A 13,471-nucleotide genomic window follows, 5' to 3' on the forward strand; every position below is an offset into this window, starting at 1 on the left:
CCAATTCATATTCAAACTTCTTTAGTGGTGTCCAGAATGACTTTTGGAGGATCCCATCAAGGCGTGATACATTATATTTGGTTGTTATATCTCCGTTGCCTTTTAAAAATCTACAACATGCCACCATTTTTGTTTCATGATGCTATGACATTGACTTTGTAGAGACCAGTCATATCCTAGTTTTGAATCCCAATATGCAGGTGTCAATTTTGATTCAAGCAGCAGAGATTTCAGAAGTCCCCTCAGTATCAAGCCCCCATCCCCTTGGCCCCTGTATAACTGGAAATGCAGGAGCTGTGAACTCTCAGGGGCCACTCTGCTGCCTTCATGGGGTTGGCTTTGCCTGTGGCCTGAGTGCCACTGCATGCAGCCCTTTCTAAGAAATGGGAGTTAGAGCTAGGTTCAGATCCCAGTCCCACCACTCGTTCAGAGATCTACAGCTGGTCTTTTCTTCCCTCTCAGCCTCAGTTCCTTCATCCCAAAAACAAAGGGGTTCCACCAGGGCCTCCTAGGATCCACTCAGCTTTGCCACTCAACACTTCCAAGACTGCACCAAAAGTATTTCCAGGAAGACCCACCTGCAGTTTCTCACCTCAGGACAACTGCTTGCACCTGTTTTCATGCTGTGGATAGGGGACAGGGACACATGCAGCCCTCTGATGCTCTGATATGACCACATGCTCTTTTCTGCTCCACAGCGGAGATCCTGGAGCTGGCTGGCAATGCAGCAAGAGACAACAAGAAGGGACGGGTCACACCCCGGCACATCCTGCTGGCTGTGGCCAATGATGAAGAGCTAAATCAGGTATGAAGCTCTCCCTCTCACCCCCAGACACTAAGCATACAGCCCAGGAGACAGCTGTCCATCAGAGAGGCTGGGAAGCAAAGCTGCAGATGGCATTTTAGACCATGAGCAACTTGCCTGCCACCTCTGGCAGTTTTTTCTCAAGGCCTTATTGAAAATGGGGGTAGAACAAGGTATTTGGCTCTCATGGGAATGATATGATCTAAATTCTGGCTGACTGAGGGACTCTGAGGACTTGATCCCTGAGTAGTGGGCCTGAGTCCTGTCAGCATCCTCATAGGGGCCATGGATGCAAGAGCTGTACTAGCCAAAAGCAAGAGGATGCATGGGCAGGGATGACTTCTTGAAGGTCAGAAGCAGGGTGGTCTGGCTCACCATCTGCTACTTTGGTTTTCCTGCAAGCTGCTAAAAGGAGTCACCATAGCCAGTGGGGGGGTGTTACCAAACATCCACCCTGAGTTGCTAGCGAAGAAGCGAGGATCCAAAGGAAAGTTGGAAGCCATCATCACCCCACCCCCAGCCAAAAAGGCCAAGTCTCCATCCCAGAAGAAGCCTGTGTCCAAGAAGGCAGGAGGCAAGAAAGGGGCCCGGAAATCCAAGGTATGTGATCTTACAGAACATGTGGGATGTAGCAGGATGAGGTGCAGATAAATGGGGCCCCAAGGGGATTAACCCCTCATGCTACTACAGGAGGAAGATGTAGGAGCTGATTAGACAGGGCATAGCTAGCTCAGGTAGCCAGTCAGGAGGGTCTCCCACAGCCTGGACACAGTTGGAGGATAGAACCCCTGTGGGCAAGCGGGATGGATAATGGGATTTCAGGGAGCAATGAGGGGGCAGTGATAACCCCAGGCTGGAAGGACCCCTGTGCCCCAGGGAAATGCATATATCCTTGGAAGGGGACTTCCCTGTGCTAGGAGATGACCTGCTGCCAGTCCTGTTCAGAGGGGTGGATTGCTCTTGTGCCCTGATGCTCAGTTGCAGGACTTTCATTCTGTTGCCATAGCTTTATGTCTGGCCAGGGTTGGTCCAGAAGTTTCCCTCTCAGGATGGGTGCCTCTGACAAGGAGAAAAGAAGAAGGGTTAGCTAGGCACTTTCTGCTTGACCTAACTTGGACTGAAGGCTGTCTCAGGTCCTGATCTTTTTGTGTTGAGGGAAACCCTCTCATAGTGTGACCAGTGCCATGTTGGGTGAGCAAGGCACCCTAAGCGGGACCCTCACTTCGTGGAATGCAGTGCTCTACTCACCTGTCTGAGTGTTAGCTAGAAATGTGTTCTTAGATGTTGTCACAGCCTCTGGGGCTAACAAACAAGGGATGGTGCAGTCAAAACTTGGTCTTTAGTGAAATAGAAACTCGGGACTGGCCTGCCCTGAGGTGCCTCTGAGAAATTTTCCTTCTGGCCTTCAGATGAACTAGGAGGAAATTACCTGAGGCAGAAGGTGACCCCTCTATCTTGTCAGTCCCCAGTAAGAAGTCCTGGAAAGGCCTTGTGGGATTTAATGATATGGCATTAGGCAGTTCTCCCTCCACAAGCCCAGACCCTCTCCCCAGGGTGGAATATTGGGGATACCTTCCAAAGATGGGCTTCAGGGGTCATGACCAGATAAGCCTAGCAACTCCCAGCCTGCTGGGGGACACCGCTAATCTTCTCCTATCCATTCACGCTGTTTTTGAGACTTCCATTATTTGAGATGGAATAGGCTGTATTCCTTGTGTGCCCACTGGGTACAAAAAAACTCGTGAAAATGAAATCTAAATTCCTCTTGGCAAATGACCATTTACCCCAGGCCCAGAGTCTTTCCCTGTTCTGCAGAGAGAAACATAATATTGAAGACAGCCGGTGCGTCATTTCCAGTTGCTTGCATTCCACCTTGCTCACAAGTCCTGGAGGAGGCTAGGGCAGCCCGGAAGGGACTTCACAGAATGCTCCATTTATTCATTCCTGCTAACTATAAAATTAGCAGATCAAACTGTTCCTTTCCCACTTCCAACATTTGTAGTTGGGAGGAGGGGCAGGGCAGGGCAGGGAAGGGGGCACAGTGCTGTGCAACCCTTCCTAAATGTTCAGAAAGACACAGAGGTGCCAAATCCATCTGCTCTTGAAAGCAGACCCCAGGTACTTGGCTGCCCACAGAGCAGGACCTAGGCACTTGGTGTTAGAGTAGAACATGTCCTGGGTCTGGTCCTCACTGTAGCTGTGTCTTGAGCCAGTGCCCTCCTTCAACTGCATACACTGCCTGTGATACTTGAGGATGTCTCTGGGACACCAGCATCTGCCAGCAAACTGGGGCTGAACCTTATTCCCTTGTGACCTTAGCCTTCTAATAGATTTGGCCCCGTGACTTTCTGAACTTTCCAATTTGCCAAACACCAGGAATTCTTTCTCTTTCTTTTTGAATTTGAAATATAAGGGTGTGTGTGTATGTGTGTCCTTAGTCGCTGGTAGCTATATTTGGAGCTCAGTGTTTCTAATAACCATATGCCAATAATCACTCAAACACTCAACTTTTCCCTTGATTACAAAAGCAGGAAGTCTGTGATGGTGGTCTGTTTTTCTTCCACACAATAAAACACATTGTCTGCTTACTGTACCAGTATTTGGCTAACATTAAACCCTGGGGGAAGCTGAAATTGGAACCGTGAACAGCTAATTTTCAAAACATTTGTTTAATGTAAATTGTGGTGTCAGCTCCCAGAAACAGCAGAGAACCCTGCATCTCTAGGTTTAAGTGGATCATTCTGAAAATACCTTTCCAGGGACATGCAGAGAAAGCCTTAGTAACATGCTAAAAACACTTGTAGTGAAAGGAGTTGGTATCTTTCAACACTCGAATTCCAAATCATAATTTCCCCCCCAATTCTATGTAATTTGAAAGTTTTGAAAATCTTCAGTTGTGACAGCTGAGTCAGCTGTAGTGGAACAGAGAAGGGAACAAATTCCATGGGAGCTGCAAGTCCAAAGCCCTGTGTCCTAGGGACCTTCTACTTGGGTGGCCACAGGCAAGACTGTTCCCCTGTCTGTGCCTCAGCTTACCCTACAGCATAAAATGATAGGCTCTATTCAGGTCTTAAAATTCAGTGACTCTATACATATTATATAATGTGGTTTTGCATAAGTAATATATATGAGTGTTTGGACTGAAACCAAGTATGCAGTAAAAAAAAAAATCTCACTGCCATCATAGTTTCTGAAGTGAGCTCTTATTTATCCTTTCGGAAAGGATAAATAAATATATGCATATAAAAGAATATAGATATGCAAATCCCTTCACATCCTACCTGCTCTTTTTAAAAATAAATCACATGACCCACTGATTGAGCAGTGGTGCATAGTGGTTAAGAGTAGAAGTGCTAGGGTTAGCCACCTGTCTTTTTTTTTTTGTAAATACATTTAATACTCCTAAACTGTATACTCAAAATGGTTGAGATGTTAAACTGTATGGTACGCATATTTTACCACAATTTTTTTTCTTTTTTTTTATTGTAAACAAATGGGATACATGTTGTTTCTCTGTTTGTACATAGAGTAAAGGCATACCATTTGTGTAATCATAAATTTACATAGGGTGATGTTGGATGATTCATTCTGTTATTTTTCCCCTTCCCCCCACCCCTCCCATCCCACTTTTCCCTCTATACAGTCCTTCCTTCCCCCGTTCTTGCCCCCCTCCCTAACCCTCACTCTAACCCTAAAACTAACCCCTCCCACGCCCCATTATGTATCATCATCCACTTATCAGCGAGATGATTCTTTAGCCACCTGTCTTTATATTTGAATTCTACAGAGTGATCTTGGCAAGTTACTAAACTTCCCTGTCATTCAATTTCCTCTTCTAGATCTATAATGTAGGGTGATTGTAAGGCTTTACCCATTAAGTCCCAAGTTTTTAATTTTTTGAATATTTCAAAGATACATTAAAATAGGTTGGACATCATCATCTGAAGCTTATTATGTAATTTATTATCATTAATAATGGTAATGAAATCATTGATAATAGTAATGAATATTTCACTAATTATTCACCTGTTACTTTTCTCAAAAGAATAGAATTCTAAAAACAAAAGTTGCCATAAATTTACCATAAGTGGTATATTTGTTGCTCAATTTATGTTTTTATAGGTGTCCCATATATAGGACAGAATGGCTTAAGAGAATTCACAGCTGGGTGTGGTGGCACATGCCTGTAATCCCAACGACTTGGGAAGCTGAAATGGAAGGATTACAAGTGAAGGGCAGCCTTAGCAAATTAGTGAGACCCTAAGCAACTTAGTGAGACTCTGTCTCAAAATAAAAAATAAAAAGGGCTGGGATGTGTCCCAGTGGTACCAGGTTCAATATCCAGTACCAAAAAAAAAAAAAAAAAAATCAATCAATTTAGAAAAAAGAGAATTCACATAAAATACTATGCCTGGCACATTGGTGGCTGCTGCCGCCCTTACCTTGGCAGTTCCTCCACATCTGCACATAGACCCTCTGTTGTCCTTCATAGGATTCCCATAGTTTCTTCCACAGTATGTGAAACCCATTTAACCTGTTCTCCAGGAATGGACTTTGAGATGGTTTCTATTATTCATTCTGACAGACAGTGCTGCAGTGACCATCACCATAGGTTCACCTCCAAGTACATCTACGGGATGAAGTTCTCAAAATGAACTCGCTAGTACAGTGTGGGAGTATTTTATTAACCTTAATGGCTGTTACACACCACAGAGCATTTTAACTCCATTAAGAAATTTCAAAAGCTGTCTTATTCTTTTGACATTTGATATCAAGTTGCTCAACAAAGAAAGAATTCTCATTTGATTTGTATCCACGTGTGCTAGTTACTACCTCAGTTGAGGAGGGAGAGCAGTGAACACAATGTCCCTGCCCTCCACAGTGCTCTTTGAGGGGAACAGGTGCAGTATGCAAGGTAGGAGAGAGTAAGTGATGTGACAAAGGGCACGATGGCATGGGCAGTGTTATGTTACATAAGTGGTCAGATAAGGCTAATCTTCCAAAGTGACACTTGAGCCAAGAGCTGGCAGTAAGGTATTGGATCATTCAAATGCCTGGGAGCAGAGGGCTTCTGTGCACCCAGCATCCTGTGGAGTAGAAACCTTGAAGGGAAAAGACAGGATTTCTCTGAAAAGCAGACAAGCTGCAGAGAGCTGGGAAGGAATGGCTTATTTTGTTCTCTGTACAGCTTTACTGCTTGCTGTCTCTGCCACTTGTTTAGCCAGCAGTTCTCTAGCCTTAGTTCAATTGGAAAACTGATAATTCTATGAACAGGTAATCTATAATTAAGGTATGAGCAAAATTGAAAAGTCTTTTTACAGATAATCAAATACTCAGATACATTCATATATTCTTCCTTATACACACAAAGTACACTAATTAGTGTAACAAAATTACATGAAATTAGAAGAATTTAAAACAAACATGAAGAAATTATGTTAAACACTTTTATAAACAGCACTAAATATACATAGTTACTATTCTAAGATTAGATTAATAAAGAGGTGTATAAAGTATTAAAATATATCTAAAATAATTCAAAAACAATCATTTAAAAGTACAAATTACAATAGGAAAAGGGGAGTTAACTCAGAATTGAGAAAATGTTTCTGAATCTCTCAGTGAGATTCTCTCAGTGAGACTCAGTGTCTTGGATTAGAAGACTTAGTACTCTTAAGATGTCAGTTCTCTTCTAGATTGATATATAGATTCAACACAATTCCAATGAAAATCCATACATCATTTTTTGAGAAATTAAGAAGCTGATTCTAAAATTTATATAGAAATACAAAAGACCTAGAATAGCCAAATCAACTTATAAAAGGAAAACAAAGTTGGAGGATTTAATAATAGCTGAATTCAGGATTTATTAAAAACTATATTAATCAAAGCAATGTGGTATTAGCGTGATGTTCTTAACATTTCCAGATGAAGAATCTAAGGCTTAGGAAAGGTGGGCAACTTCCCAAGGTTACACAACTAGCAGAACCAGGACTCAAACGTAGAACTTGAGTTTGTCCTGTGCCCATGGGCCACTTCTTTGGCAGAAGACCCCATTCTGGTAATGGGGACTAGAAAGTCTTCCACAGCAGGACAGGTGGGGGGCAACAATTTTAATCACTGCTGAAAACCACCAGGATCATGGCATTACCCTTAGAACCTGACTGTATAGGCAGCAGCTGGCTTGTATTCAGGCAGGGGAAGCTTGAATGCCTTAGTCCCTACTGAGCCAGTTCCAACTGCCAAGGCCTAAAGTCCTTTCTACTATGGCTTTCTCGCCTCTTAAAATCCCCATATCCTGTGGGGTGTGATAGTGCACCTCTGTGATCCCAGGCTAAGGCAGAGGATTGCAAGTTTGAGGCCAGCCTTAGCAACTTAGCAAGACCTTGTCTTCAAAAAAAAAAAAAAACCTTAGCCATGGGTGGAAGCACTAATCATTATCCTTATCTCTTTATCCATTTATCTGTCATTGGGAACATCTTTTTTGCATTCCTGAATGTTTACTGAGCACCTTCTATATGCATAGTGTTTCACTGGGTAGAATAGAACAGTGTTTTTCAAGCCTTACCTACCTTCTAAAAGAATTTGAAACATCTTTGTATTACGCAAAATTATAATTTGACAACTATACTTTTCATAATAAATTTAAGTAGCTGCAAAGGATATTATTTTTTTGTTTTCTATAAATATTAATGTTTAAAAATTGTTTCATCTCTCTTTTAAATATCCAGTGGAGTATACATGGTAGCAAAAGTCTATTATCCCAGCAACTTGCAACTTGGGAGGCTAAGGTGAGGGCATCACAAGTTGAGGTCAGCCTCAGCAATTTAGTGAGACACTGTCTCAGAAAAAGGAGGAGGGTTGCTGGGGTTCTAGCTCACTGGTAAAGCACCACTGAGTTCAATCCCCAGTACTGCAAAAAAAAATTTTTTTAAATGTATACATCTGTATGTGTGTGTATATATATATATATATATCTCCAATGGAATCTAGATACTCTGATTTGAAACACCATCATCTGTTTTAAAAGTATGCACAGAAGCTCTTTTATAACACTTGGAAATTTTACATGATTTCTTTTTAAATTTATTTCCCTTTTCACTTGACCCTCAAAATTTCATTTATGCTTTGTACTCATAATATTCTGTTGATTTCTGCAACAAAGTGTTTCAATTTATTTTGAAAAACATTTAGACCTTTTATAAAAGCACTAAATGATGTGGATTCCACAAAATTAGATATCTGACACCTTTATTAATAATGCACACTTGATCAGACCAACAAATGCATTACTAATGTCAATAACTATTAGAGAAAAATAAAAATTTATTGGAAATACATTAATGGGATGTGTGGATATAGATTTTTCCCACCAGTTTAGTTAAAGTAGCCAAAGACGAATGTTACCTATTGCTAAAATGAGACAAAGCATGGGTATTTTATTTTTATGTATTTATAGATGTAAGTCCTAGAAAAATCCTATTCACTAAAATAAGTCAGTGGGAGCAGAGTTTTGTGATAACAACATCACTTGGTCCTCTGTATGCTTTCTGATATATGCCAACAGCCACATAGTAATCTCTTATTGAATGGTTTTAATAAACATTTTATTTTAGAATAATTTTAGATTTACAAGAGGTTTACAAAGATAGTACAGGGTCCTTGCATGTCCCTCACTGTTAACCGCGGTTTCCCTGATGTAAACATCTTACTCTACCATGGTACACATGATCTCAACAAAGCAGCCGACATTGGTGCAGTACTGTTAACTAAGTCGCATCAGTCTATTTTTCAGTGGTCTCTCAGCTGTTAACTCAATTAGGTATTTCTTCTGTTTTGTTGAAAATGTGGAATTAAAAACATCTGACTTGTGAAAGGGTTTGTTAGCCAGCATTTCCTTTTCTTGGTTCCTGGAAATTATATCAAAAAAGGCTTGCCAAGATTTACCATGTAATTCTTATTTCTCCAGTCTCTCATGTGTCTAATCTGACATTCTCAAAGTATTAAGAAAAGCAAAATAGTGATAATATATCTTTGTCAGTACCATATTTCTGGATAAAATGCTCTTTTCTTTTTTATATCAAAACCTTGGAGCTTCAGTTTTTGCTCATTTAATTTATGGAAAATGTAAGTCTTATAACCTAATTGCCAAAGTAGTCCTTATTGTTAAAGGCATCAGGAAAATTAGGTGTTATTTTTTAATATAAGTGAAACTTAACATGCACATGTTAATGAATTTGAATCCTAAACAGGCAAATGGCTAGACCACAGTCCTTCCCTTAGTATATTGCCCAGGCTCATCCTATTTCTTAGCCCCACTTTTCTTCCTTTGTTTCCACTGGGCCATACCTTGTGAGTAAAGTGCTTTTTAATAGTGATTGGGAGAAGGTAAAAGGGAAAGTGTCTGAACAAAACTTGTCATTGTTCTCACTATCCTTATACTACTATATACCTTATACAATATATCTGAATGCAAAAATTCTCAAATGAACCAAATATCCATTTCTATCACAGGCTTCATCCTTAACAGAAATATGAAAAAGTATGTGTCTTGATCCCCAGGATGACGTGTTAGTGGTCACTCTGGGAAGTGGGAAGAGGGTGGTTATGAAGGAACCCAGCATGCCACCTCAGCCCAGGTACAGATCCTTCTCAGAGCAGATTAGGTGTAGGAGCAAGCACCTGAGAAAGATGAGAGTCTGGAGACTGATTTGTTTAAAACTGTGGACAGCATGTGCCCCTTGAAAGACCCTCCAGAACTCCAGTGCACATGCACTTCACTCTGAATGGTGCTGGGGAAGAGGCCAAGAGCATGCCGAGGCCCATGGCACTGCGGGTGGGGTACCAATAGCCCCTGTGTGCATCCTTCTTTACAGCTGGCTTTGTGAAGGAAAGTAGAAGAGTCCTAACTTCTGGGGTGAGGAAGGTTGGAGCCTTGTGGTCCTCGGGCTGCTTATTTGACTTTTTGAGAACTTGTGACCTAAAAGTTTATTTTCGTCTTAAACTTGAATGGTGTGCAGGTATCTAGAAAGGAAAGAAACTTAAAGACCTTAAAGAGCAGATGCTGACTTGGTCTGAATTTTTGACAATGGTTCTCTTTTAAACTATCACAATAGAGTGAAGTTTTGCCTTTAAAAAGTTGCTTCTTTAAGATATAAAGTGATAAAAATACAACCTAGCACTCTTCATGGAATTCTTCGCCCTCAGAGTAAGTGCTCAGCCTCCCAGTGGGAAAAGCTGAGAGTTGGTTGTGGTTTAGTTTCCTGTCTTCTCTCAAGTGTTATAGGCAAGGCCTCTGAGCTGCCTCCCCATTAGGAAAAAAAAAACCAGAATTAGACTGGGAATGTAACTTAGTGGCAGAGCACTTACCAAGTATGCAAGATAAAATAAAAGAGAACCTAAAAAAAAAGCTCAGGTTCGTGTGACCTTACTCCTGTGGCCCTCATTCTGACTCTTCGTTCGTGCAAGAAGAAGCAGGGAGAAGTCAGCAAGGCAGCCAGCGCCGACAGCACGACAGAGGGCACGCCGGCCGACGGCTTCACCGTCCTCTCCACCAAGAGCCTCTTCCTTGGCCAGAAGGTAGGCAGCCACGCTTCAGCCTGCTCCAGGGCCCCGGGGCAAGGCTGGGGGTCCCTGGGACTGCTTCAGGCTCCACGGGTGGACAGAGCTGCGGGGGACTTTAGGAGTGGTCCCAGGGAGGGCTGAGGACTAAAGGGACCCTAAAGCTGGGGTTGGGACCTCTGGAAGGTAGAGAAGGGGAGATGGTGGTAAAGATGGTGGGAGCCTGCCAGGGGTATTAGACCCTTGGGCTTAGCCTCGGGAAGGAGCTGGTTCTGTGGGATAACCTGGTCACCAGACACAGCATGGGTGGCGCAAAGGGAAGGATCTGGCAGGCAGCCTCCTGGTTCTCATGGGCGCTGAAGGTAGAGCCCCAGATGTTATCCTGGGAGGGGACTTTTTTGAGATACTAATTGGGTACTCGGGGTTTCTTCACTGAACCACCAGACGACTCTTCAAGCCAATTGTTTGTCTGTTTTAACCGTGGGCAATATATTTTCAGCCGCCCCAGTGATGCAACTTTGCCAGGACGTCATGGTTTTGTAAAAGATGATTCACTTTTATTGAAAATAAAAATGATGCAAAGGCTTTTAAGACCTGAAAATGAGAGTTCATTAATATTTCTCTATTAACACCAAAAAAGAGGGTGGGGAGAGAGAGAATTAAGCTTTGCTTAATTTTTTTTCCACTTTACATTCAAAAATTAAAGGACTGAATTTGACCTTCCATGTAAATTTGTTTAGTTCAAAGGTGATAACAACATGGTTCAGAAGCTGCATCATTTTTAGATCCTCACTATCGATTTTCTTTAGCATCCCAGTGACACGGTTCTCTTGCTCACGTCATTGCAAGTCTCCCCCAGCCCTTCCTTCTTCCTGTCACTAATTGCACTCAGTCTCTCATGATGCAATTCCTGTGGTGGACTCTGTGTTCCAGAATCTAACCATTGCTGTTTACATTTTATAACCATTATCTGTATTTCATATGCATTTTTCATAAGAAAAAAAGCAATTTTAGTTGTCATCTTAAGGTCTGGGGCTTTGAAAATTTTTGTTTAAAATACATGTACTTTTCTTTTAAAAAATTTCAACTCAGCAATGCAGGCAGCCACCTGGGTTTACTTTCACACCCTTTAACATGTCCTTAGGGGAATGTATTGAAAGTTAATGTGACCTGTCATCCAAATTGCTTCAGTTGAAACTCTCACATGAAAACCTCCTGCTATTTAGGACTGGCTCCAGTGTGTTCTAGATCCCTAACATAGATGAACAGCCAGTGCTCCAAAGCCTACTAAGCAGGTACAACAGTTCTGCTACCCGCTTTCCTCCTCGACCCTGTCCTTGAACTCCAGGACCTCGGCCTCTCCCTTCCCTGTGTTCTTCCTCCTGCTGGCCAACCTCAGATCAGAGCTCAGACCCCCCTCTCTGCATGAGCTCACAGTTTTCAGACAGTAGCACTGAACAATACAAATGCCCACGTACAGAGAGCTCTTCTTGTGCTGCTCTTCAGAAATGGATGGGATCAGATCTGTGTCTTGCCTGGAACCCTGCCTGGTAAAGGCTTCAGACACCTTGCTGGCTCCCACCACCGAGCTGGGCATGACACTTCAGCTCCAGCAGCTCTGTTCCCTTTTGGGTACTCTTCCTATCGGGCTACAGGACAAGCATCACAGCAATAAAAAAGTGCAGATCATTGACTCTGCCCCACTCAGGGCTGGGGAGAGGAGCCAAAAAGCCATAGAAAATCTTCATATTCTATAATTGAGACATATGGTCTAATGAGGAGAATGAAAACACTGGGCTGGACAGTGACACTAATGGGCCTGTTTTGGCTTTTGGTGAGGATTGGTTGAGCTGGAACTCACTGTAAAACAGTCACCAGTAAGACCTAGATAGTCCACTCAGCCTTCTGTCACATCTCACATGCTTCATTTCCTTAGCTACAATGAAACTGTCCTTTCTTCTAAATGTACTTGCAGCATAATGAGCCAAAATTCATGCACTGAGGAAGAGGTGCCCCTGAATATCCCGCATGGCATGCACCTGTTAGCAGGGCAAACTGCATCTTCCAAAGTGTTGCTTCACAAAATAAAGCAGCTTATCAGTTCAGCCTGGGCAGCAGTGTTAGAAGCTAGGGTGCCATTTTCCTTTCTGGAATCTTATACCCCTGCAGCATGAGATGGAGTGAGTATTTATATTTCAGAGCATTATCTATTTTTTTTTTTTTGTGCCAAGACTAGGCATACATCCCCAGCCCTCAGAGCATTATTCTGCGGCAGTATGCCATTCCCTTTATTGGCTATTACTGTCAGGTGAAAATCATAGCATGTGGTATAAAAGGGGCAAGAGTCATAAAACTGACTCATATAAAATTTTACACAAAGCACATTGAAAGTGTTATTATTACAGACATGAGTTTTGATTTGGATTTTAGTAATGTTTCAAAAATGTACTGTAAAATGATGACTGTATGGTACCCTGTGTTCTATGAATCTTATTTTTCCATCTGTGACAATGAAACCAGTGCTTGAATATTGCAAGCAAGCTGAGGTGGAGAAAGGTGATATTGTGCTTGCTGCAGCCCCATAAGGCAGGGTTGCTAAGCTACTCACAGGAGGAAACGGCCCAGGGCTTAGGAGCAGGGATCTAATTGTTGTTGTTAATGATGTATTTCACATACTGAAGCCTCAGGAGTGATTGCCCTCATTAATCTATGATTTTACCCAATGTTCACACACATTGTTGAATTGTTTTAAAAAAGAAAACAGTGCTGTGAATCTGAATCCACTAAGTGTTTTTGCTTCGTGGTTCAACCGAGATTTGCAGCCTTTTTTCAGAGGTTTTAAAACCTGATGGTTTTATTGCCAAAAAACAGTTCCAATGTGTCTATCTATAAATCTGTGTTGATGGTAGTAAGTGATTTAGGTTTCTTGGTAGAGTCGGTATTATTTGAAGCAGTTGGAAAGGCAGTCTAAGGAGGATGTGTGAGTCTCCCTACCTCTCAAATGATCAGGATTGTGGCTCCAGCACTGGAGGCCATTAAACACTGGAGGCTTGGGGGCCCAAGGGCTTTCTTCCCCTCATCCATGCCCACTTCCTCTTGTGTTGA

At 42.2% G+C, this 13,471-nt stretch overlaps 1 protein-coding gene across 5 annotated transcripts in view; it reads left to right on the plus strand.

Annotated features, from left to right (window-relative positions):
- The window catches only part of LOC124986554 (core histone macro-H2A.1), a 66,086-nt gene that overhangs the window by 31,719 nt on the left and 20,896 nt on the right, over window positions 1-13,471 (plus strand). For 3 of the 5 annotated variants that reach the window (XM_047554955.1, XM_047554958.1, XM_047554956.1), the window contains exons 3-5: window positions 699-805; window positions 1,208-1,405; window positions 10,274-10,384. In XM_047554955.1, coding sequence (XP_047410911.1) covers window positions 699-805; window positions 1,208-1,405; window positions 10,274-10,384 — 416 coding nt within the window. The remainder of the gene's footprint in view (window positions 1-698; window positions 806-1,207; window positions 1,406-10,273; window positions 10,385-13,471) is intronic. The other 2 variants (XM_047554957.1, XM_047554959.1) reach the window with 1 other exon arrangement.

The sequence above is a fragment of the Sciurus carolinensis genome, chromosome 6 (assembly GCF_902686445.1).
Source record: "Sciurus carolinensis chromosome 6, mSciCar1.2, whole genome shotgun sequence".
Classification (NCBI taxonomy): Eukaryota; Metazoa; Chordata; class Mammalia; order Rodentia; family Sciuridae; genus Sciurus; species Sciurus carolinensis.